The 27,592-nt window shown below is 42.0% G+C and overlaps 1 protein-coding gene across 2 annotated transcripts; it reads right to left on the reverse strand.

The window, feature by feature from the left end:
• zbtb7b (zinc finger and BTB domain containing 7B) lies at positions 1 to 27,592 on the reverse strand. Of its 2 annotated transcripts, XM_050047842.1 has the most exons (4): positions 27,076 to 27,592; positions 25,073 to 25,178; positions 3,189 to 4,252; positions 1 to 3,057 (listed from the first exon to the last, which is right to left on the reverse strand). In XM_050047842.1, the coding sequence occupies exons 2-4, from the start codon at positions 25,172 to 25,174 to the stop codon at positions 2,427 to 2,429; spliced, it is 1,797 nt and encodes a 598-aa protein (XP_049903799.1). In that variant the 5' UTR covers positions 25,175 to 25,178; positions 27,076 to 27,592; the 3' UTR covers positions 1 to 2,426. The 2 variants fall into 2 exon arrangements, with proteins under 2 accessions (XP_049903799.1, XP_049903800.1); XM_050047843.1 differs by lacking the exons at positions 25,073 to 25,178; positions 27,076 to 27,592 and adding an exon at positions 5,802 to 6,047.

Raw genomic sequence — 27,592 nt, forward strand, 5'->3', positions numbered from 1 at the left:
TCAAGCTTGGATATGTTTATTTATTTTCTTTACATTAACTGAAACAAATGATGGGAAAATGAATTCATATCTCTGAGAAGATTCCACTAAAAACTGAAAGACAAAAATGTATCCCTGATAGCGGGGTCTCTACACAGACCAGACCCCATGTCCCTTCACCGAAGCCAAGAAAACAAACAGCTCACATAGAAACACACACTTCACAGCTGGCATCAGTTAACCCTCATTCATTCACAGCGCTCCGACCGGGAGCACCAACACCCTTCATGAACGGACCAACTGTCACACTGCCATTCCAGTAGGACTGGTTCCAGTAAGGCCAGTAGTTTACTGTCATCACCATTTCCCTGTTTTTATCTCACTATAGGTTTTTTAACCGTCAACTATTCTAGAAAATGTCTTATTTTGAAACTACTGGCCTTACACTTGTATGAAGAGTGTCAATCGCCCAACAGCACCAAACAATTTCTTCCCATTTTATATATTCTGTATAATCACTTAGTGCATTGCTCAAGATTTCCTGAGAGTAGTTGCAGCACAAAAAAATCTAAGGCAAATTCATCCCATTATATATTATATTGACTATAACTCTGTACTATTATGCAGGAGGAAGAGTACTCATTGTATGCAGGTTTTAAAGAAGTATTTCAATCACAATCTTAAATGGTATCGAGTGAGTTAATGGACTAGATATTCAAGGTCAGACAAAAAAAGGCTTGAAGCTCTCAAATCTCATAGTGCAAATAAAAAAAAAAGATTTACTACACAACAAGGAGCGGATAGTGCACACAAGGCCAGACCAGCGCCACTGCTACAGCAGGTTCTGACTACATAGGTTTCAAGAGAATGGGAAATAAAAAGACAACTGCTGTCGTTTAAAGCCATTAAAGATTGCATTACACCCTGCAAAAGGCCTTAATGTACCGGTCCAGGAAAGCATGATGAAAACAAGATAGTTTTTGGTCGAACTCAAAGGATAATGGCCCCTTTAGACACAGCGGTGGCCGATCTATAAGAACTGCCATGTTAATATGTCATACAGTACTATACGTGTTAAATTAACAACAGAAAAAGCGCGCTGAAAATGTCAAACAGCAAAGTCATTTTGTGTTCCAGTTGCATTGAAGGTTTTGAACCCTCTGACTTCTTCTTTGCTCTGTTCCCTTCTCTCTGTACCCCGGAGGATGGAATGTGCCTGTATTATTGCAGTACCTGACGGGGTTAAATGTGCAAAGAATGCATTCGAGGAAGAATCGCCAAAAGAAGACACGCAGCCCGTTTTTAAAAAAAAGGCGTTAAGTTACATGAAGAATCAAAATCTTTAGCGCAATGCAGCGTCTTGTAAGACTTGTAATATGTGTCCCACCCTTGGATTTGGTCTCACAAAGAGTTTCAGCAGAAGAACCATAATAAATAACAATAAATAAATAAGCACAGAAAAAAAGGAATGCTATCTCTTTCATCCCCTCACTTTCTTTTTTACCCCTTTACTTTTTTTTTTTTCCAAACAAGGAACCCAAATGAGTGCATTGGAAGACTGAAATCCACAGCCTTTGGGAAAAGAAGAATTATCTTCAACATGATCAACTCATTGACCCAGACTTTGTCTCTTTTGGTCAGGCATTAAACACAGAGCCCCGCAGCTCCGAAACACTCAAACATGGAAGCAGACTCTCTCATGGCTATCAAAACAGTTGGGAAGAGTCTTCTCTTCAAATCCAACATTGGCTACAATTCACCTCCCTCCTCTCCTGTTCACTTAAGATTTAAGAAAACCATTCAACTAAAAATCTTTGGTTTCAGCACCAAAATCAAAGCAAAGATTCTACCACTAACGAGAAAATACACAACGAACATTATTGCTTACAATGTACAGAACGAGTTTGATTAATTCGACTGCATTTCCGTTGATAACCACCAGAGGAAACCAGGCACACAAACTCATTCCTGTGATCTAGGTGATATGACTTCTGAATTGCACCTGAATCAATACATTTATGTCGTAACTAAAAAATAAACATCTTCAGATATCCCTTCATGTCGCAGCTCTGGATTTTAGTTTGCATAGTGAAAAGCATCCCAGTAACCACACACTCCACACACGCATGTCCAGCTACAAAAATCCAATCAAACAGCTCAAACCTGAAATACATAAAATTAAACAGCAAACGAGAAATTAAAATCTAAAAGTCAAATGAAATCAAAATGCCAAGAGCCAGAAGACAAACATTTAAAATATCTAAGAAAACCCGTTTTCCATTTTTTTTCTTTTAATATCATGAAGTTGTTTTTATTTTTTAAGCGCTCTCTATATGGGAGCAGCAGGTCGTTAGTCCAGCCACCTGAGTGAGATTTTTTTTTACTGTGGATGCTTTACCACACAGACACGCACACGTTTACACACACACACACACGCTCTCTTTTCACTATTCCTCTTCCTCTGCTTCCTCTTCACCAATTTCCTCTTCAGCTTCTTCAGCCCATCGGTCACGCTGCGTAACCGGTGAGTTGGTTCCGCCTGGATCTTCTCCCTCGGCCTCTCTGCCCGCTCGCAGCTCCAGGCTTCGTAGGAAGAGCTCAGGGTAGCCGGCCAGCCTGTGAGGCCTGATATGAGCCAGAGCCTGAAGGGCGAGAGACCGCTCCCTCTCGATGTCACCTGGAAACATCATGTGGGGCCCGGCGCCGGATCCACTCCCACCATCTAGCAATGTGTGAGGGAGGAACGCTGAGGCGTGGGCCTGTAAGGACAAAGCATCCAGAGGGTTGGACTGCTCCCTCACGCCTCCGTCCCCTCTCCCATCCTCCCCAAGCTCTGCCCCACGTCTGGGCCGGCGTGGCCGCAGCTCCAGGCAGCTGTGTCCCTTGCGGTGACGCTGGAGGTGGTCCTCTCGGGCAAAGGCCTTGTGGCAGAGCGGGCACTCGAAGGGCCTCGCCCCACTGTGGAGGGACAGGTGGTTTTTGAGGTCGTATGAGTGCAGAAAGCGGGCAGAGCAGTGCGGGCAGGGGTAAGGACGCTCGCCTGTGTGTTTCCTCATGTGGATCTTCAACTTATCATTCCTAATGTAGAGGGAAAGGGAAGAAGAAGAGTCAAGAGGCAGGAAGGCAAGAGAGTGAACATGAGTAAAAGATTCAACCAGGCAACAATACATCATTCTTTTGTGTATAATATGTTTGAGAGGTTTCTGTACCGGGTGAAACGGACTCCACATGCCGAGCACTGAAAGGGCTTCTCTCCTGTGTGTGTTCTCATGTGTCGGGGCAGCTTCCCTGCTCCATGGATGATCTTCTGACAAACGGGGCACTGCTGGGGTGTCTGAGACTTCCTCTTCCTCCCACCTCCCACTGTGGACGCCACCGCTCCTCGATCAGCTACAGAGGTAGGTATGGAGGTGCTTTCCATCAGCATACTGTCATCCCCAAAACCCTCCTCGTCCTCTGACAGCTTGTCACTCAAGGGCGGGACAGGAGGCGGCTGGGCTATACGGGGGCGCTCGTGCAGCCAGTGAAGCTGCCCGCCATTTAGTGTGGCCCCTCTCTCTGGATTTCTGATCACCCTGGGATCTCCGTTCTGCCCGGCTTTGAGGCGAAGCTCCTCCTGTTCGGGGCTGGGAGGCTGGGTGGACGGCAGGGAGCGGAAGCTGTCGGATGCAGGTGAAGGGTGCGAGACAGGAGACGCAGGCGGTGGGTTCAAAACCGAGGAGTTGATATGATGCGGTCCCACTTTTTTCACCTTCTTTCTGTCCGTTTTTCTTCGAGACCCTCTCTCCACCATACTATTGCCCCCCGCCATCCTGTCAGTAGCCATGTGCTGGGCTCTCTGCTCCTCTGCCGGCTCCACCTCCGCTTTCTCCCCCAGGATGTCTCTGCACGCGTCAGCCACACACTGGATGCCCAGGAGCTGAGCCCCTCGCAGCACATCTCTCATCCCGGAGCTGGGGATGGTCAGAGTGGCAGTGTAGGCGAACTCCAGCAGGGCGTCCAGGGCGTCGGGGGCCACGCAGTCCAGCTGGCACACGCTGAAACCTCCCCCGCCCTCACCTCCCCCCTCCTCTGTCCCGAACAGCCGACGGAAGTAGAGACTGACGGCGGCCATGACGGAGCGGTGAGTCGGGTAGCGTGCCCCACGGGACGTCAGAGTGAGGTCACAGAGGAGTCCTGACCTTCTCTGGTCATTTAGGTGTGATAAGAGCTCGTTGCTGTGCTCCGGGAAGGGGATCCCAATCAGACCGTCCTCTCCTGGAGACATTGCCACCTGCAAGAAACAAGAGGAAGATCAGTTAAGTGGAGGGAATGAAATCTGACACAATCTGCCTTTAATATGAACAAAACTTGTTTCGTTTCCTATTGATTTTAGTCGTCATTTAATTCTGTCTTTGCAGTTTTAGTCACTGAACCCTTCCTTTTTCAGAGAGCCAGAGAGTACTTTTAGAAGTACCTAAAAGTAAATCTTCTGTAGCGTGACTGAGACGAGGAGTTTCTTTCACGTGAAGGACAATTTAAACTGGGCTTAGCAACAACTCCCCCCCTTTATCCTCCTCTCCCCACCCTCCTTGTGCGTTCTCTCCAGATTACTAAATCAAGAGGCAGCGATTTTGGCCAGTCAGATGGGGGTTGGGGCACCAGAGGACGAATGTGATGGAGAAAATAGAGCCAGCGGGAGCGGCAAAACATAACAGCAAGAAGAAGAAGAAATAATTAGAGCACAGAGAGCGAGATATATAAAACCAAATGATTGATAACTATGACGTGGCGAGGATGCAGGATTATGCAACGTACTGTACGTGCTGTAACCTAGGGGCAGTAGGTTAATTCCCGTGTGAAACCTTTATAGCATTAGCTGTTTGATTAAAATACCTGGAGAGGACCGAGAGGGACAAATGGAGGAGAGTGAGAAGAAAGAAAAGCAAGCGAGGGACAGGGAGGAAGTGACAGGCTAGAGTGGGTGAAAGGGGGGAGCACCAGTGAAAGAATGAGGAAGGAAAAAACAGCAAGAGAAGAATTACAACCTTCATGAGGGACTGGAATAAAAGTACGTCACTCTAAAACTTGATGTGCAACATACAGGGCACGGCCAGCTGCTAAATTTCATTTACATCAACCCACTCCGTGTTTTCTTAATCTAATAAAGACCTTTCAAAGACACAGAGGTACCAGTGTTGGGTTGAAGGCAGAATATTGTAGTTAATGTCAAATAAGGACAGTAACTTTATTTATTTCTCTTTGTGAGACACAACGAGGCCTGTCGGTAATAAGACCCAACAACTCCCATCTTTGGCTCCCTAAGCTCGCACCTCACCCTGTCCACACTATACCTGCTCAACAATATCTCTCACACACACCTGAGCAGACCAGATTTTCCACAAACAACTCACCCTCCAGATTCCCCCTCCCTGCCCTTCATCTCCCTCCCATAGCAACTGGCAGCCCCCTGGCCATCCAATAACAGTGTTCACACAGTGCCCAGAGGGCTCTGCACAACGACGGTACATCCACCTGACTAACCTGCTCCAAAACACACCCTATTAAACACACACACACAGGCACAAGAACACACACACATACACACATTGCGTGCCAATCTGTGGCTCCCCCCACCCACCATTGTTAGATTTAACCTGTTCTGTGATGATCCGAACGCCAGCCTATTTAAAACACATACTTGTATAAATGTACTCCACCCATTCAACGAAAAAAAAAGTAAAACTAGAACTTGACAGCACTTTTTAACCCTTCCTGTCAAAATTTCAAACCTCCCAAATGTTCCCTCTCTCTTCCCCAGCACATCCAAATGTTGATCCTACCTTCCCTGTCTTCATGGGCATTGGCACAGTCAGCTGGAGACGAGGCAGCGTGTGTCTCATGGCATCCATCTTTTCGCTCTTTACAACTCCTCTCCCTCGCTTTCCGTCTCTCTGTCTTTGAAAACCACTTTTCTTTTTTCTTTCCTTTTTCCTTCAACCCGTAGACGTACAACTTAAAGGTCTGATCTCTTTGTCAGAAGTTGGGGTTAAGCGTTCATCCTCGGGGATGTCTACCTCTTTCGCACATTCTGTCACTCACTCTCCTTCCTGTTGTATCAAAAGAGGGTGCACGGTGACGAAGGCAGATTTAGAGATACCCCTCCCCCCCACCCCCACCGAGGTCGCCTACGCGTCCCCTCTCTCCAAAACCCAACGGCCACATTTTCCGAACACTTTCCGATAAACACCATCTCGTCGTCGACCTCTCCCCGTTCAGAAGGAGGCCAGCAGGTGGATGGGGCGTAGTGTATCTAAGGTCATAACAGGACTGCGGGTGATGTAGAATAAATACCCTTCAGGCTTCACACCGCACACATTAATTCAACTGGTTTGGCAGGAAGGAAACCGGCGGATGCAACCAAAACACCTCAGAAACACAAAAATTCTTTTTCAGTCAACTCACAGAATGTCAAAGTTGAACAATCACGTAAGAACCAAAATCATATTGGCATTATGAGTCATATGACACCCAGGAACAAGCATTCAGGTAGGTGCAATATGAGAGTTAAACCATATTACATTGTACCACAAAGACAAACTGGTGCAGAAAGCTCTTCCTTTGAAGCCTGGGCATGCTAAACGTCAACCAGTGCTCTTTAAACAATACCACCACAGCCTCTACAACACATATTCAGTTATTTTTCTTTCATTTGACTTATCTTTACAAGGACGACAGTGTCAGGGCAGCCGCTGATACAGAAGAGTGAGGAAGTTAAGGGGCATGAGTTTGCTTTGTCTCTTGCACACACATACGCACACTTCTTTTTACATTTGCACCACACTAAAGCAACTTTTATGGTAACGGAACAATCATTGAAGCCAGTTTTTCAAGCAAAGAGGCCAAAAATTCTTTGGTTCCTGCTTCTCAAATGTGAGGATTATTTGTTTTTCTCTGTTCTGTAGGTAATAAACTGAATATCTTTGGGTTTTGTACAGAGGTTTGGACAAAACAAGACATCTGGAGACGTCAGCATGCACTTTAGAAAGTGATGATGGGCATTTTCCATGAGGGTTGCAGCGGTATACTGCGAAACTGTATATCGCATTATGAAAATTGATCGGTATCATACCACGAACTATATTGAAACAAGAAATGCAAACGAACGAAGAATTTCACCTGTGCGTGCCCATCTTCTGTCTGTCGGACTTTTTACACATACTAGTTTTCATTCCTTTAAGGATCATCGCAACTGATAATAAGAATAATAACTGTGTTATACCCCATACTGTAACACCTTGAAACTGTGATATTTCTGATATATTTCATTATTGTACCGCTAATATCTCAGACTGTTGCAGTCCTATTTTCCACTTTTTCTGACGTTTTCTGTAAAGATGTTTAGATAGCATTTTCTCCTTCCTAATTGTAATTTCGATATCTGAGGTTGCGTATTGACCAATACCAAGTACCAAAATGATACAACTGCATTAAAGATGGTTGCAAAACATGATGGTGGTGTTGAAATAGGCAACACTGGTTCCACCCCTCGAAACCAAAGCCTTTCATACTGTACACGTTGCCTTTTTACTGGTGGGACTTCCTAGTGTAAAATATTACCAAATTGCTGACATTGTGCAAACTGGTAATGTTGTGCTTGCATTTTAAATGTGCTCTGATTGGCTGCTACCTCGGCCAGGTCTCTCTAGTAAAAGAGATTTTCAATCTTAATGAGACTTCCTTGTTAAATAAAGCTTAAATAAATATATACTATACCATACCCAAAACCTTGAGATCAGTTTGCATTTTAGCACTCACAGTTTCCTTCCTGTCTCAAAGTCAATGGGTTTTTTGACTGGAATTTGGTTAGTTGCTGAAGTAAGAACACAGGCTTTAGATACTTTCATGTTTGTTATATGGCATAAAATATGTCAGTAAATACCCCACTTGTGAATTTTGAAGCTTTAATGTATCTTAAAAAAAGGCGGTTGCTAACAAGTGGCTATGTGAGACTACAGAATGTCATCATGATGGACATGGCTAGTGGCGACGTCAAGTCATGAGACCGTAATGTAGTTTGTTTATATCCTAATGTTAGATTTTTACTTCTGGTGCTTTTATTTAGGCTTCAGAAATAATAAAACAGTTGTGAAGGTTATCTTGCTGAACAAAACGTGCAAGTATCATAAAGTTTCATTTGTCACAGAGCTTATTTTATGCAGTAATCCAAAATCCAATGGTAAAATCCCATTGGATTTTTGATTAGGGAACCAGGGCGATGCTAACTTTAACACTGGCCTACAGAAAAACATCATCCTTGAAGCACTCCATTTAATCAATTCTTCTTCGGCGCTCTAAAACAGTAGTTGCCAGTGGCTGCACAGTGCAACGTGCTGCGTAGGGTGCTGTTTTAAAGCAGCAAAGAAGCACTGAATTTTGGGAGAACTGCCATTTCATCCGGGTGTGAAAATACTTAAATGTTTATTTATAAATGATGTCGAATCAGATTGGTGCATAGTCATGCGTACCCGCCGTTACCCTCTCCAGCATTTTAGGCAGTATCGGAGGCATTTCCAATTTTGATATCACTATCGGAACAAAACTAATTTTATGGTCAGATCTGTAGATGATTCATGAGTTGCAGCCCTGTATAATACACAGATGTGTACTAACATAGAAAAAAAAATCCTATTGGAAACTTTCCACCATAGCCTCAGCAGGACAAGGTGCAGATGTATCCCTTGACTTTGTGAGCATACAGTTTGTCTCATTATAAGTGGAAATTAAACAGACCTGACTTTCATATTTAAGGATCAGCGTCAAATCTAAACATTGTTTAAATGCATCCACAGGAAAACAGGAATGCCACCAACAATTATTAAATCCATAAATACACAATATGTCATGTTTTCCCAATTTCTGAAATACCCATGTCACTAAAACACAAAAACAGAAAACTGAAGCAAAGCAGTGCAGACAGGCGAGACACAAAGGGGTTTCAGGAGGAGCACACAACAACGCACGTTAAATTTCCGGCGCAGGGGAGAGAGAGAGAGAGAAAAAAAAGCATCATGGGTGGTTGGTGGTTCGAGCTTGTTATTTTAGGCATATTCCTCAGAACACAGGCGTATTCGGAAAATAATAAGATTGCAAAGAAGTTGCGACGATTCCCATCAATTTTCTGTCTGTCTGTGAGTCACTTAATACTGACACATCATGACACACACACACACACACACACACACACACACACAGTTCATATCCCCTCTTCTCCTTCCTTGTCACCTTCTTTCTGTTCTTTGTCACTAACCAAGGACATGTCTGCATGAGCTGCTGAACCTTGCAACATATTGTAACTAAAGTAAAAACAGCCCACAGTCAGACACCACAAACACATTTTGCCTTGCAAACAAAATATTGTTCGTTCACGAGCGTGAACGAATGTACTCAGCCATTATCATAAAGCATAATTACTGCTGTTGTAGGTTTATTCATGTTAATGAAGGATTAGTAGCTTAAAGTCAAATAACTGATATCACTGTTTGCCTTTAGGTGTGTCATTTAAAGTCACTGTTAGTCTTTCCAAAACATTCAACCACAAAAAAAAAAGTTCACCAAAAAAGTATTTTATCTAAAAAAAATCTTCAATTTTTTCACTTTTCGTGCATTTGACGCTTCAGATGTTAAGATATTATCCTTCCAACAATCGCCTCTTATCTCTTTCTTTGTTTTTTGTTCTCACCTCCCACTCCTCTGTCGACGGTGGAGGAATTCACCTCCTCTGCAACTCTACGGTTTCCTCATCCCTTGCTTTCATTATGCGCACACTCTTCCTCTCTCTTAACAACAAGGATTAATTCGTTACTTGATTAAAAACATCCGATAACATTTGGAGATTTTTTATCATTTTGTCTTTATCTAACCAACAGGCCAAGCGTCATAAACCCAAAGCTACAACTGAAGTCGTACGACCGGGTCGTAAACCTTAAGCAAAACTCGAATAAAGCACGTTTGGAAGGGAATTCACCGAGGGTTCGTTTTTACTGAAAAGGAAATGGAAACTTAAATCCACCATTACTGTCCACTACCACGACTCAGTGTGACTCCTTTAAAAAAAAAAAAAAAAAAAATTGACACAAATTTGTGCGGAGGCCAGGAAAATTACAGCAGCAGGATTGACCAAACCTGCACACAAAGATTTATTCTTCGGTGTAAAAGCAGGTTATAGTATCCACCGTCTATATCATGAAATCCCTCTGCAGTGTGTGTGATGACTGGAACTAGAACTGTTAGTGTTATTTTTATGGGTCTTATTTTCCGTTAAAGGCTGTAAGTTTTCCCAGTCCACCTCAATTATATCAGGCTCCAGCGCTAAGGGGGAAAATATGACTTTATACTATTCACAGAAAACTGTGGCTGAGAGGGAGAAGGAGAAAAGCTTTTATGAATTCTGATGTCAGATGTTTTCCAAAGTGCCCGTACATGTGTGTGTTGTGACTGTGTGTGTATGTTGGTTAATGTGAGCACATATAGTTAGTTGCATGTGTTGTGACAGCTTTCTCAGTACTTAAACAACCAGGGATATGGATCATTCTTAGACTTTGACAAGTTAAAACTGAACTTGGAAGGAAAAAGAGTGAAATTTTAAAAGCAGACTTTACAAAATTTACCAACAATTTGTAGTATTTTTACGTCCACAATATTGTGTTGTATAAAACCTGTGTATGGTTTTGTTTCTAAACATTGTAGCAGCTCAGAAACATTTTAAAAATGTACTTATTACAGTAAAATGCTCACAAGCAAGCAGCAGCTGTCCATTCTCTACAGCAAATGAAACCCTCCTCCACATGCACACACACACACTGAGGCATCACACACACAGCTACGAGTGTTTTCATTCACATAAAACACACTACTTGAGATGTTATTCATAACCACAACACAAACAAATCACAATGCTAAACTACCACTGTGCCAGAAAAACAACAAAAGCAGCCAAACACATGGAAAGTAAGATTCAAGCTCATACCGTTTCTCCTCCACTCACTCCGTCTTCCTCTCACCACTTTTCTTCTCTGTGTGACCGACTGATTTTAAGGGCTAAGACAGAAGTTTTCACCCTCTTTACACCTTACTTATTTTGGGGTAGTGAGTGGAGTGTGGTGCTGGGACACCTTCTCTGAGGAAGAGTAGGGGAGGAGGAAATGGGGGGGATGAGAAGAGATGCGAGTACACACACGTCTGCCAAACCAAAGCTGCACTCAGCCCAGCAGAGCACTCTCACACAGGAGTATCTGAGTGCAAAAAGCAGCAAACATACACCCCAAACTGTTGTTAACACACACATGCGGACATGTCCAGGTCTTCTAATAACGCAGCTCGTCTCTGCCAGGAGATAAAAAACAAGCTCCACCTGCTCCGCGTCCCAACAGTTCCCTCTGGGTTGAACATTTGCATCCCAGCAGGAGATATAAAAACACATGCAACCGGGGAGAATTTGAATCTGCATTTGAATTTGTCTCAGAGAAGACGCGAGACACCATCATGATAATTAGAGTGATTGCACCCTGATGTGATGGGACCTGTGGAGGAATTTATAAAAAAGGAGAAGTCCAGTGAGTTGATGTTACTCAGCAGAACTTCTGTCTTTTACTCAAGACAGCCCCAGCAACCAGCCCTCCTCTGGCCTTACTGTAACTGGGGCATTATATGGTGTGTGTGTGTGTGTGTGTGTGTGTGTGTGTGGACGCATGCGCACATTGTGGTCTTAGTTCCAAGAACACATTACATTATTCATTTGGCTGGCAGAGCAGAGGCCCTTATCCCCTCACCCTCACACACCACAAACTCTCCACTGCGAGCTACAACAGCAGCCAGTTTGCATGCCAGACCTGAACAGCAGTGTGAATCTGCTGGAGGATTATCAGCTTATCAACACATGAAGACGAGACATTTGGGTGCACATATATACGCTCTGTCCCCGAAATACTCACCAACTTCTAGCCTTACGTTAATGTAAATAAAATAGTCTCTTAACAGAACTGTAGTCTTTGTAAGGGCAACACTGACATCAAATATCCCAGGAACTTAAAACAAATGCCTTGAAATGAGTTATTACGAATATTTTGGGGACGAACATTGGGGCCTTTTAGAAGATACTTTTCCACAAGACAACTGAGAAGTCATTTTACTTAGGATCAATTATATTTTACTGATATTTAGCTTTCAAGACCAAGAAAAGGCAGAGTTTCTGCCGACATGATATCTTGCTAGCCCACTCGGCGATTGCCGATGAGGCCCCCAGGAAAGCCGCTCAGCATTGCTTTCATTTCTTACCAGTGGCCACTCAGGTAAGCTCAAGCCCTGCAGCCCAAAAGCATTTTCCCCAAAGACCACCATTAAAAGAGACATCTGCACAACTGTAAACAGGACACCTCAAACTGCAAACAGGGTGAATTCGGACTCTTTCTATTACGAATTTTGGATCCATGGGAGGTTTTGAAATTGCAAAGTTTTTCTCAACCCCAGAAAAGCTAATTAAAAATCCATGACGCCATCTATACGCCGAGCAGGAAGTTGTGGGTAGGGCCAGCGTGAGAAACACCACTGTGCATACTCAGTGGGCTGCATACCATAGACGTTAACTCGGAAACTAGAAACCCTTTTTTCTTGGCGTATGCGCCAGGCAAACAATCTCATTGGAATGAATAGGTGGCATCTTGGGCTCTGGTATCTAGTTATTAAACATCTATGTTGCTGATATATTCGCACATGAATGTGCAGCTGAGAGATGTGTTCAAGCAGCATGTTTGCTAACATTACGTTCCACAAGCTCTCCTTGCTTTTTTTTTTTTTTTTTTTTTTTTTTTTTTTTTTTTTTGTCTTGTAAAAAAAGATAGAAAATATTCTTAGACTGATTTTCCTCATTAAACACAAAAATATAACTGTAGACCTTCTTTTCAATTGTGTCTCTTTCACCGTACTAAGACTAGTGTTAGCTTAATTGCCTCGTTAACTCATCATAAACTGACTGGTCCAGACACAAGGTCCAGATTTCTCCTTAGTCATTAGTTCAAGGTCCACACAGGTTAATACATTCAGCGTCACACTCGTGTTTGGTCATGCCATCAAGCTAGTTTGCTGTCTCTGTCAAGTAGCTGTCTGTTCGTCACTCACTCTACAGCAGGAAATGGCACTTCAGAATAAACACTCTGTGCTGGAGATTCACTGTACTTAAGAGTGTTTTTCACAAACTTGACATGTGGGTGAGTCACTTGTGGTCCATTCAGAATGGAACCATGACCCACTTTTGGACCGCAACCCACCAGTTGGAAACCACTGACATAAACAAAAAACACTTACCAAAATAAATGGAAATAAACCCTCAATTCACCGTGTTAGATGTGAGAATATGTTGGCTCTTAGGGCAGACTGATATATCTTTATCATATCAATATCGTGACATGAGACAAGATATCGTCTTAGATTTTCGATATTTTAATATTGTATTGTTTCCTGGTTGTAATGGCTGCATTACAGTACAGTGATGTAATTTTCTGAACTTTTCAGACTGTTGTAGCTGTTCTATTATTTGCTTTTACCCACTTAGTCATTATATTTACATTACTCATTATAATTTATCAAAAATATTAGTGTGTAACTTGTGAATACACCAATAGTCAACCTTGCAATGTCCTTGTAATATCAAATATTGATTTATTTGGTCAAAACTATTGTGATATTTGATTTTCTCCACATCGCCCAGCTCTTCTGGCTCTACTCCCTGCAATCTTTCGCTCTGAGCAGCATTCTTGACTTGTACTTTGGAGGCAGGCCGATTAATGTGAAAAATATAATGACAAAAATTGTCTAAAAAACAACCAGTGAATCGCCGATATATTTGTCCAAGTGCCCGACCCTATAACTCGCCTTAAATTACAATTCAATATATACTGTAGATTATACTGATATATTACTCTGGCTAATGTGCAACCCAACATACTGAATCATCAGTTTCACACTTATTTATTTTTAATATGATATTAATATAATAAACTGGGTTTATTACTTATTTATTTAATTAGACTGGGGATAGTTGTATATTAGATGTTAATAAATTTGGGAATTTATTGAAATAATATGAGTTAAACAAGAAATATAAGAAAGGAGTAGGGACATTTAATTTTTTTTTTTTTTTTTTTTGGTGTGAAATAAAGTCATTCATTCATACATACTGTTCATTAACAGAAGTTAAACACACCAGTTTATTTCCCGTCAATTTTGCTTATGAGGCTCGATGCTTGAAGGTTCTTTGAAAATACAGAGTGGGTTTCATGCATTTTATTTATTTTTTTGTTTTGCAGTTTTGTTGTAAGCTATGTTTTTACAAAGCAAAGTTTTTTCCTACTTACAGCTTTTTCATTCTGCGTGTGAACACTCTGCAACTGATGAAAGTTATTTTCCTACATAAGTTAAAGCACATATATTCTTAGTTTTTTCTGAGAGGAGTGTTATGTGTAACGTCTCTGCCCTGTTAGCTGCTGTGAAAGGAGGAGGGAGCGGGAGCAGGAAAAGAAATAAATCTGAGGTTGGAAAGAGGAAAACAGTACGAGATTTGAGAAGAGACAACAAAAGGAACATGAGGGAGGTATGTTTTCTAAAAACACACATGTTCTTAGAAATCACACCAGAAAAAAGGAGGGTATGAAGGGGGAGGAGAGACACATGAGAGTGAGTGAATGGGGAGTGGGTGTTGAGAGATACACTCTGAGAGATAAAGCAGAGAAGAGGGGAGGTTGAGACAGGAAAATCTAGTCCCGGCCTCGAACAATCTGTGTTAGCGAGGAGACATGAAACAAGAGGAGACAGAGTTAAGTTACAAGGGGAGAGGAAGGGGGAGACAGAAAAAGAGAAGGGAGAGCAGCAGTGACATGACGACTGGGAGATAAACAGAGCAAGAGGTGAACACATGCACGCAGCCACAGGAAGTAGCAAGAGTCCTTGCAGGTGTGTATGTGCGTGTGTGTGTGGGTGTGTGCGCAGATGTCTGAGGGAGAGATGTGGTGGCAGCCACCTCTATCATTAGCATCACCAAAAGGGAGTTTCACCCTAAGATGGAGAACACACACAGATGTGAGAGAGGAGGCATGCTGACGGAGTGGTTTCACACTTTACTAGCTCTTACAGCTCCTTATCTGGTCAGCAGTTTCTACCCCCCCAAAACACTCCACAAGTCTGTGTGTGTGTGTGTGTGTGTGTGTGTGTGTGAGAACGCTGGAGCTGTGTGGGCGAATCAAACACGGCACCTCTATTGATACATAAGAGCAGGAGAGAAACTTTGTGTATGTTTTTTGCGTGTGGTTTTTAATGATTCGTCTGATGAGCTCATGTGAGTGGATGAAGCTGAGGGACGTTTCCTCTCTGAGACGACTGTTTACACTGCATGTGAAAAACTGTAATGAAAGCAACAAGGGAGCGATAAAGTATCATTACAGTCAAACATACAGTAACCCATCAGCGTACTTGCTGTAACTCAGCGGGGGCGTCCTAACTTGTCAGTCCGCGGTACAATCAGATGAGCTGCGTAGATATTTATCGTGGAACGGAGCACCGGCCGAGGAACTCAGGTCAAAATCATAAATTATTTTACATTGAGCATTTACATAGAGAGTAAAGACATGTTTTAAAGATTAGCTTGAGGAATATTTATTTCAGGTACAGTAGGAGGACTTCATCCGTAACATCAAAGTCACTTTTCAGTCAGACTTTCCATCGAGGCCAATATAATGACGTCTCTGAAATCTGTGCCAAGAAACAAATAATATTTAATTCTGTGTTGTTAAATAAATTTCTGATTTTCTTGTGTTACAAATTTGATGAAGCTACGAAACTATGACCATTCAGCTTTTTATCTGATTGATGCCAGAAACAACCCAATAAAATATTCAGCTGCACTGTCCCTTTAACTTACTATTTTTGTTATATTAAAGCCTCTGTTATGTATATAAGTGTCTGTTTTGTAAGTAGCTGAAAAGCAAATTATTTTTGATGCTTTACTTATTTATTTTTTCTTTTATGTAGAGGGTATAAGCAATGTTAAGTTTACTGTAAAATTATGTATTTTTCCATCATCTGATACTGAATATTTTGAGCAACATTTAAATAAAATGTGAGTAAGTAATTAATAAAAGAGTATAAATGTATTTAACATGAAACCATAAACTGTGAGGAAACATTTAAAGTAGCGTCAGATTTTACAAGAAGTACATTTGTGCATCTTTGTTCAGTTGGACCTGAACATAAGAACTAACAATGTAATAAATTTATCCAACAGCTCGTTAATTAGTAATTACTTCAGTTTTAATCCATTTTGACTCCTATATTACTTGTATTTTCAAAACTGTGATTTTTCCCACTGGAAAAAACATGTCATATTATAATGCAATCTCACTGCGACTACACAACTGAATCTACAACTCTAAATATTTAAAATAATAAACTTCACAAAAGCAGCTCGAGCACAAACTTTATTAAGGTTTTCCAGAGATGCAGTGAATCTATAAATGTATGTATGTGTACGTTTAGATTACTGTGGGTGTACTCGTGTGTGTGCGTGTGTGTGTGTGTGTGTGTGTGTGGGGGGGGGGTGTTTGACAGATACGACTCTTACAACACGTTATGTCTCTTCCTCTTATTCACCCCTCAGTCAAAGTGGTGGGCTGGTTGTGGAGACAGGGTGAGGTAGATAGAGTAAACGATGTAGTATTACAGCTGCAGGATATGCAAAAAATCATATTGTGATTAATTTGACAGATGTTGAGATGAGACTCATGCCTCATGAGGTCTGTACCAAACGAGGAAGTTCTCTTACATCTGGAAGGAGGATTTTTAGGCCGGGGCGTTTCTGTAACACTGCAGTACTTTGTTTATAAAGGGCATATTGTGACACATTTTACCTTTATTAAAAAATGCAGCTCCTACTAATTGGATATTGCACTTGGCAATGATGTGATTTCAAAAATACTGGATTAACTGTGCAGCCCTATGTAGTGTGACGTGTACAGTCTCTTCATGTGTACTTACATTGTGCAGCTACTCTGCCTGTGAATATAATTATGCAAAGAATGAATACAGGAAATAACTGCAAAAAAAGAAAGAAATGATCTTATATGAGTGAAAATGTCTTCAACCAAAGAAAAATTAATGGCCGCCGCAGAAACAACAACCAGTTTTGGAACTTTATCAGGTGATAAGAACACACATATTGTCTCTGTGCATGTGTCGCGTTTTCAGTTGCCACATCACTGGGAGGGTCTCAACAGCTCTCCTACACAAATGACCTCCTGTTTCAGAGGAAGATGTTGCAAAAGCACTGGACACACACACACACATACACACTTATACACACACGCACACACAAACACAGAGAGAGAAATGTCGCAAAACTAACTGATCCTGATCAGTTTCCTCTTCCTGTGCGAAGTAAAAATGGTCGACCACTAGAACAGATGGAGAGATAAATGGAGGACACGGTGACACATAGGAAAAGAGCAAAGACAGCTCCGACAGAGATTAAGAGAAAACAGAAAAAATATTCAGATCTGTAGAAGCAGAGAGAGGTAAAAAGACAGTTTGAGGACTTCAGTGAAAGATGTGTCACCCTCCTGATACATCAGATTAACGACGTGGCAGGGAGGGGAGGAGGTTTGTTTTTACTGCAGCTACAATCCATGAATTATCAGAACTTCAAAACCCAACTTGACTTGTGGTCCAGCTGTGCTGCAGGAACCAGACAGCTGCGCAGACGTGAGGTTAAACTGACTGACTACTTCTTTTCCTAATGGACGTCTCACAGCAACATTTTCTCTCTCACACTCAGAGTGACGGATGTTTGACGAGGCAAAATAGAAGGAAGAAGTGGTTTAATAAAGGAGTCTGATCCAAAAGTCAAATCAGCTGTGTCATATTTCATGTCTGCACCATAATAACATTTGTTTTTCTCATAATAACAAAACAAAGGTGACTTTATTTTTCCAAAAGGGATGATTTGCAACCGTTTTGGAATAAAAGCCTCTGTTTGCTGCTGGAGTTCCCCTTTGAACATCACACATGAAAGGGGTCAGTTTCAATGACTCCCTTTGCCTGCTCATGTTTGGGTGTTTATTCTCTCACTTTCCCTGAAGCGTTGTCTCACTGTACCTATTTATGATAACCGCCCGCTCAATTTGTACAGAAACAATTGCACTGTTACTAGAAGAGCTGAATCATGATCCCTCCTTCAGCCCGTAGCTTCTTTTTTTTTCTCAAGCCTGTCTCTCTCCTCTGACTCTTTACAAGAAGAAGAAGAAGAAGAAGAGTCACGGCCACCTGCTGATCTGTTAGCGCCAGGCGGCGTGGGCTGCGAGGCTGGTGGTCGAGAGCGAGGGAGGGCTGTCAAATGCTACAGAAACTCATGACTGAAAAGAGGAAATGGCAGATACATAACTTCCTCTATTGACACAGATCGAGTGGGGGCAACTCTCAACTGTAGTCGCAGTAGCACTCTGGATTACGGACACTGTGTAGTCACCCCTGGGCTATGACTGCCTCAGTGTGGGGAAACAACCGCCATATATGGTGAAAACGCACCATTTTGCAGAGGTCAAAGGAATTTGGTCGTGGTTTACGTGCATTTTTAAACAAAGGGGACTTCCAATCATAAACCTGAGTGAGATAATCATCATGACTTCATGAAAATAAAACACAGACAGAAATATATTCTTCTCGACAAGCGAAGGCCCATTTTTTTTACGCTGATGACACACCAGTGTGACTGCAGAGGTGTCGTCTCTCCTTGTTTGCTGCACGATCAAAGTAAAAGTAGGGAATAGAGAGATTTTCTCAGAGTAACGGTTGTTGCAAAGTAGACAGAAACGGCCTGACAAAAAGGGGTGAGACACCTTCAAATATTACCTCTTTCAACTCCCATTCTCCCTCCCCCGTTCTGGTCTCTCGCTCCCCACCTTCCTCCCACTCAGTTGGTTTTGTATGAAACTGAAAGACCCATGTCTGAAAAGGGGGAATTTATATGGGCTCACATGCCCTAATTAAAGCATTTCCTGGAACTGTGTGCATGCATGTTTATATATGTGTGTGTGTGTGTGTGTGTGTGTGCGTGCGTGCGTGCGTGCGTGCGCGTGTGTGTGTGTGTGTGTTCCTCGCCTGACAGACCACTCAAAGTCACTTCCCCCTACCCACCACTAGTTCACGGACACATGCTTGTCACCAGTCATCCTCCAGCAAAGCCGAAGTCACATGATTTGTCACACCAACTTGCCCACCACACACCGAAGTCACAAAAAATACTCAGCTCAAATAAAATACGAGTGTCGATGAGTGTATTTAACACAAAATCAAGCTTAAACTTAACATTCAAAGAGGCCTGTACATCACTGTATGAGATTTTATCCTTCACATACTGTAAATGTATAGTAAAGTATTTAAAAATATAGTTTAGGAGTCGTGTTTCCTCTCATGATAATCAGCAGTCATCAGGAGGAGACAGAGGCTGGTCTGTAGTTGTTTGACAGCTGAAATCAGTGCGTTAAAACACTACGAAAAATGCACTGAGTTTGGTTTATGCTACATAATTTTAGTTTTAATGTTAATGCACCATTTTTAGTCAAGTCAGTTTATTTATATAGCACATTTAAAAACAACAGAAGTTGACCAAAGTGCTTCACATAACACAGAAATGATCAATCAAAAAACAACAAAACAAAGCAAAAGTCATAAATAAGAAGATATAATAAATTAGTAAAGAGCGATCGGACAACCAACAAATAAAACATAGAATCGAATAAACACAAGAGCCTATTTACACGATAATAAATTAAAAGGCTAAAGAAAAAAGGTGAGTCTTCAGACGTGCTTTGAAGACTTCGATGGACGGGGAAGTTCTAATATTTAGTGGCAAACTATTCCACAATTTTGGGCCGACAACTGAAAATGCACGATCACCTTTGGTTTTTAACTTGGTGTGTGGAATGAGGAGCAGTGATTGGTCAGCAGATCTAAGGGGTCTGGAAGTGGAATAGGGGATGACCATATCAGAAATGTACCCTGGTGACATTTTTAGTCATGGTAGAGTCTTTTTTCAGTGCATTTATGATCATTTGCATAGCAGTGGGTGAAGCGGAAGAAATCAGATATCGTTATTTTTAACCAAATACCCCGATACTGATATTGTGATGATGATATAGGTGCTTTCACATTATATTTACACAGTGAGATTTCTGATAAATAATAACCAGTAATGAGGATATAATGACTACGTGGGTAAAGGCAAATAATTGAACAGCAAGAACAGTCTGGTAAGTTCAGAAAATTACATTATTTAATGTAATGCAGCTTTTAAAACCAGGAAAAGACAACTTACAACTTAAAACATATCCAAAATCTAAAATGATATCTAGTCTTATATCATAATATCAATATAATGCCAATATATTGCTCAGCCCTAATTTGACAAAAAAAAAAAAGGAATATCAAAAAATATGTATTTATGGCTTGGTTGGTTGTTGTCTTTCTTGTTGTGTTCAAGTTTTAAGTTAAAAAAATAAAAAAAAAATTAAGTTTTTTTTAACCTGACTTTTCCTTGGTTGAACAGTAACTTAAATTTGAGTGATATTAAAAGCCTGAAAAAAGTGAGTGTAAAAGAAGTACTGCAGTAATATTCTATATTAATTTTTATGGGGTATAATGAACATTAAATTTGCTATCTGTAATTTTTTATATGTTCTCTAATAAAGTACATTAGTTAAAGGAATCAGAAATTAGGGTTTTGGGCTGGTCCAAAAACCTCTTTTTTCCCCAATTTAATAATATCTAAATTTATATTTTTTTCCAGTTGCATTTTAAATGCAGGCATAGGCAGATTTTGGGGGTGGGTGGAGGACATTTGTCCATTAAAGTAGCAGAGGACTTTTATTTTATCAAACTTTAAGACATTTACACCATAAATTGATACAGAAAAGGCACAAACTACTGCATAGAAATTCAGCAGAATGCAGGAAAGTAAGTATTTGATGCTCAAAATTTTCTTGCAGAGGACCCCCAAATCCCCCGTTTCATGTATGTCCTCCCCTTAATGTTGAAACGAAACCTACACCAACGATCACAGCTTTTTAAATGAGTTATCATAACGTTATCCTTGAGCTAAAGAAGCTGTTAATGTTGTTGGCAATGAAGAACTGTGTCTTGGTTCAGCCTTCTTATTACTGTTACACTAACATCAATACGGCTTTAAAGCTTCTCAAAAGGCAGCGCTGCTTTGTTGTGATTATATCACATACCAAAAAACCTATAAATATCACGAGCCCGTTTTAAACACAAGAGTGTATTTCTGGCATCACTCCCGAACCTTCCTTAAAAGCCGATTGAAGTCGTCGAGCGTCTGCAGCTGACAAACTACAGAGGAGTTAACTTCCAGGTTGCCCATAAAATATTCAACTGCTTGACCACTTTATTCAGCTCATATTTATTCCAAGGACAATGATGTTTTCCAGAAGCCCATCCTCTTTATACGTCCTATAAACCAATAATGTTTAATGAGGTCTGACCCCACAACAATGTGTTTGTGGTGTTAACTGCAGAGTGACAGGATAAATAAAATAGATGCAGATTTAACTGTTCTGGGTGATTCATAGAAGAGAAAGTAGTCAAACCCTTTTATCTGAGTACATGTGTTACTCAGACACACGGTGGGCTGAGCTCCATAAACTCCATTTTCAATCATTTAGAATTGATTCAACTTTCATCTGTGATTCTGTGTGTGTGTGTGTGTGTGTGTGTGTGTAACATGGTGTGAGAGGAGTTGAAGGCAGATTCGCTGTTGTTTTGAAGCTGAAATCTGTAACGTTTAAAACTAATCTGTACTGGTTTCAGTGAGGTATGTGAAAACACAAACTGTGCATTTAGTGCGCATGTTGATCAAGCTTGTTTGATTTGATTGAAAACACCAATCACATCTTAACCTCCATCACTTCAGTGTATTAACATTCACATTACATGGTTCACCAGTGGCGTTTTTCCTGCACGGCAACAACAAGATGAAACAACTTCACAAACGTGCACCTCCCCAGAAATGTAACTACACGTCGCAGTGACGGAGACCTCCTGTCTATTTTTGTAAACTGAAACCATTTCCCTCAGTGGAAACCAATTTTTTATTTACTTTAATTTCACAGATAAGAAACAATAAATTGTGAAGACAATAAAGCCTCCACAAAAATAGTATTTTAAGTCTTCTGTGTGATTTATCCTGGCTTCATATGAGTAGAGGAAATCTCCACTATGTGCTTGGCTAATTTATACCATGTAAAATGCCATAGGCTGGCGCTAATAACGTTAGCATGTTGTATTTGTTTGGAAAATGTGTTTAGTATAAAACAGTTGTTTTGTCAGTGAACCTTGTGAGTTGTAACGGAGCAAAATTATGTAACATTACCTTTGTTAAATGTTGCTGTTGTCCCTGGTTTTATATGAGAAGAGGTAAAGATTGCCAGCTGCTAGGCTAATTTATACAATATAAAATGCCATAGGCTTGTGCTAATAACGTTAGCACGTTGTATTTGTGGGGAAAATGTGTCCAGATAAAGACAAGTGCTTTGTCTGTGAATGCTGCGACTTATAGTGAAGCCAATTTGTGTATTTGTGTTTGAAATTGTCTCTATTAAGCCATGTTTAATGTGTGTTTAATGTGTGTTTTGAATCAACTAAGCTTTACAGCGCTTCACAGAAACCCCACAGCCAACTAGTGTTTTGGAGGTGTAACTGCAGAGTGACACAGACACACCAACGCATAAGTATAAATGCTGCTTAATACTGATGCCTCCATATGAACTACATAAGCAAACAAGTCCATCAGCGATATGACTGACTCTTTCTAGAGTTATTTTTAATGCTTGTCCTTGTGTCCGATGAAACCATTTACGTGACACAAACTGAAAGAGCCTGTATCTACATGTTCCTTGGCAAAGTTTCACAGTGAGTATATTTGACAGTTCAGTGGAAGCAGGAGAAGATTTCTCTTATAATTTGGGTTTATGGCCAATACTGGGGGCACGATCAGCAAAGAGAAAAGAAAAGAGTTGACTGAAGAACCAGAAAAAGCTAAAAACTGAGAAGGACAGTGATAGAGCACAGGCGAAAACACCAGTCGGCCTTGGTTGTCCAACAAGTGGAAAGAACTGCAGGATAAGACATGACTCACGTCCAATCCTGAATTAGCCCTCTTTCGCCTACACAGGTATGTAATATGTCTGTTCTGTTTATGAGATAGATCTCGAGACATGGTTTTACATCAATATATGAATTACCGTTGGTGGCGAGAACAAAGTTTATTTTGTCTCACCATCGTCACATTACAGCTATTAATCTTATATAGCCACCAATCACTATACAAAATGCAAACAGCTCTATTTTTACAACAAATCTTTCACTTGCTTCCAAAAAAAATGCACGCACTCCCCAGATCACAATCTTTATGACACAAAGCATTTGTGCTCATGGAAACTACCGCTTTTGTCAACAGGGGCCACCAAAATCAGAACAAAATGAAAGTTCCTTGTAGCAGCTTTTAAGACATCAGTATGAGTCAAACAAAGCACTTGTAGAGGGGTTTGAAACTCCTTTCACCCACACAGTTTCTGGACTTCTACCTCAAACTTTTTTGTCATTCTTCACATGATCTAAAATTTGATTTCAGAGCTCTAGTGTGTAGGATTTAGTGGCATCTAGCTGTGAGGTTGCAGAGCTGTGTCAATCATGTAGGAGTACTAAGATGACAGGAATGAAAACACAGAAGAGCAAATGACCCTATCTAGAGCAGTGTTTGGTTTGTCCATTGTGGGCTACAGTAGAACAACATGGTGGACTACGTGATAGAGGACCTGCTCCGTATGTAGATATAAATGGCTCAGCCTAAGGTAACGAAAACACAATGATTCTTAGTTTCTGGTGGATATACACTAATGAAAACATAATTTTGAATATTATACATGATTTCGGCAAATAGATGCCATTAAATACTACACACTGGACCTTTAACGGTCCAGTATGTAGGATTTAATGGTACCTAGCAATGAGGTTGCAAATTACAATCAACTGAAACTCAACTGTAGGAGTACTATGATGGCCGACATGAAGTTGTGAATGGCCATACCTAGAGCTGGTATTTCATTTGTCTGTTCTAGGCTACTGTAGATCATATTAATGATATAAATTGCTCTTTCTAAGGTAACAAAAACACAACAATTCTTAGTTTCAGTTAATTATACACTAATGAAAACATAGTTATGAATATTATACACCATTTCTGTCAGTATATGGCCCTAAATCCTACACACTGGACTTTTAATGAGAGACTGGCTGCAGGGATCCCACACACTTTCATGGACAAAATTTCAAAACCAATACATCACTTTTCAAGGACCCATTACAATATTGGGGTTTTTTTGTCCCACTTGCCTGGCACTTTTTAAACATATCAGATTCAAACTCTATTCAAACATAATTTCAGCTAGCTGGCAAACATCAAGAGAGAGAGGGAACGTGGGTAGAAAGTGAAGAGATGTACATGATGGTAAACTAAACGTTGTCACACATCGCTGCATATTAAAGCAACGTTGCGTAGACAGTTTCAGAAAATACATTTGTGGTTTTATTACATGACAGTTTCATAACACGCAACACAATTTCATGGCTTTTCCAGGCTTTCTGTGACCGTGGGAAACATGTGAATGTCCAAAAGTGTGTTTGAAAGTGTGCCCCATAATCTCTACCCGTGCAATTAATCACGTCTCAGTCTTCTCCGTCACAGCAACTTCGAGTGCGGCCATTTGGAACAGGTATTAACACCTTTCCTTTAAGGTGCATTTGGACGACACTTTGTACCAACTACTTTGTTTAACGTAAACAAAACCCTCAAAATCATCTTTATTAGGGCTAATATATTTTGAGAAAACCTCCTAAAATGGTTGACAGCATAGATATTAGAGTGTTTGAAAGAGAGAGGGACAGATTTTGGAACTGATGATATGACACATACAGTAATAATTTGATAAGTTATTCCTACCTCCAGTCCATAAACCCAGGAGAAGATGGGTGCCTGCTTTCTTCTGCCTCCCGCTCGTTCCCCTCCTCTTTGGTCCTTGGCTCGGAGGTCAGCAGAGTTCATACACCTGAAGGAAAAGGCACAGCAATGTTAAAAATGTCACCTGAGTAGAGTGTTATTCCTCCCAGAGGGGGGGNGGGGGGGGGGGGGGGGGGGCACTGGGTCAGGCATTCACCAAGTATGTGAACAAAGATGTGAGAGAAAACACAAAGTGCTGACTAATTAAAGCACTTGTTTCTCCTCTGTTGTAAAATAGGTTGGCTACAGAGCATGTGAGTAAACATACACACACACACACACTCAGCAGCAATCATATGATGCATCAGATGTAATTTGGGGTGGAGTGGGGGGGTTCTTGTAAGAGCAGAAATAAAAGACGTTGATAGAAACCGACCGCTTCCTACTTTGACTTCTTCGGAAAAGAAGTTCTCGAACAGTCAGTGAGGTTGAGAAAGCCCACACACACACACACACACACACACACACACACACACACACACACACACACACTCTGACACACACACACCTCTGTGAGATGAATGTGATTAGCAGCATACTGTATGTACAGTACTGTTTAGATTTCCACGGCTCTCCAGGAAATATTCAAAAAATGTAGGCTGTGATGTGGAGAACATATCTGAAGTGCAGATTCAGACTAAACACGCGACGATGGAGCGTCGGGGGGGAAACAAGAGATAGCAGAGGCAGGCCCTGCAGAAAGCAGAGCAGGACGGAGGTCGTGTCAGGACAGCAGGAGCGAGGGATGAAGCACAGATGTCCAATTATGTTGCAGACAAAGTTAGGGCAAAACAGAGCTGGCATTAAGAATTTATTTCAAATGCCTGATGGGTCTTCCATATGTGGGCAGCCGTCCCAGCACGAGAAGGCATTGGATGTCCACTCACATGATGGCATGCACACAGGGAACAGTGAAACAAAAAGAAAAGGGGACTTCTTCAAACTTTTGGTCACAAGCTCAGGCTGTAGCCGACGTGTCAGACCCCTCAGAGGCCCAGAGGTGAGCCACAGAACAACTAAAAAGGCTGCGACAACACCTGAGCCTAAAGGGCATAAGGCATTAACTACCTGCATGGACGGCTAAAGATTTAACCAAACAGGCTGTGCCCAAGACAGGGAAACCAAACCCAAGCCAGTTGAGCTTGTTAGGCCGGTCTGTCAGAGGGGCGAGTCAGCAACACATCTACCTCTGTAATCACACACACAAAGCCCACTTGCATGCCAGCCCTCCCCACCCATGAGGTAGGCAAAAGCCTTAACCTAACATTACAGCCTGAGCACATCCTATTGTAACACAGGATAGGGACAGGATTAAAATAAAACACTGGGTGCGCCATGATGATGATGATGATAGTGGGGATGATGATGATTAACAGACCACTGAAGGGAGATCATTTCGGTACAAGAGGGCTAAAACCCAACACATCCAGTGCGTGCTGTGCGTGCCCACGAGCAGCGCAGAGAGGCAGGTGATGTGCGTGAGAGCAGGTTAGGTTTTGGATGTCAGCCGGTGTTCTCGGCTATAATTAGCAGCCGAGTCTCCAGAAATGTACCCGCCGACCCTGCTCTGCCTCTGCCTGTCTCACCTGGCCGCGCGCACACACAGACGCACATATGAAAGCTGCAGCACCTGCTCCAAACACACACACACACACACACACACACACACAGCCTCAGTTTCTTTTTCTTTAACGCACAGGCTCAATAGGAGACGCGCTGTGGCTGTATTATAAACGGGAATGAATGTCGACGGGAGTTACCGAATACCCGTGACGTGGTTAGTCCTCCCATGACCCCGATCAGAACCGTGAAGGAAGGAGGGAGGGAGGGGAGGAGGGAGGCTATAGGTTGAGGCGAGCCGGCGCTGTCATGGCACACACACATGTCACTTACATCACATTTAAGTTAAAGGTGCGATATAATTTCCATTCAGGTGAAGCAATTACCTGAGTGCCGGTGTGTCACCTGTTCAGGCTCGTCGCCTCCCACCTGACCGGCCTCCGCACTTCCTGGATTATTCCGTCCCACCCTGCTTACTTCTTCTACTTCTTCTTCTTCTTTTTTATTTTATCCTCCCCGCTCTTGTTTAGTTGTCTCCACCGGGGGTCACCGCTCCCGCCGTCCCCAGCTCGACACCTCCTTTTTTTAATCTTCGCCAAACGGTGCGTCGGCGTCTCTCCTGCGGCTCCTGTCTTGTCTCTGCAGCCCGCCGGCTCTTTGCTGCTCTGACCCCCCTGCCTGTCTGCTGTCTCCGCTGGCCCACTCCGACTCCCAACTCCTTCTTTCTGAGAACCAGGAAGCGGCTTGCCCTACTTACACCCAGTCGCGGATTGGCTCTGGCAGGGCTGGAGAAGAGACCGCCGGGGTGGGCAGGGCGCAGGGGAGGGAGGGAGGGAGAGGACGGAGGGGGTCCGGCTCTGACGCGATAGGCCAGGAGCGGTGTCTGTCGCGGTGCCGGTGGCG

This window comes from Epinephelus moara, chromosome 6, assembly GCF_006386435.1.
Source record: "Epinephelus moara isolate mb chromosome 6, YSFRI_EMoa_1.0, whole genome shotgun sequence".
Classification (NCBI taxonomy): Eukaryota; Metazoa; Chordata; class Actinopteri; order Perciformes; family Serranidae; genus Epinephelus; species Epinephelus moara.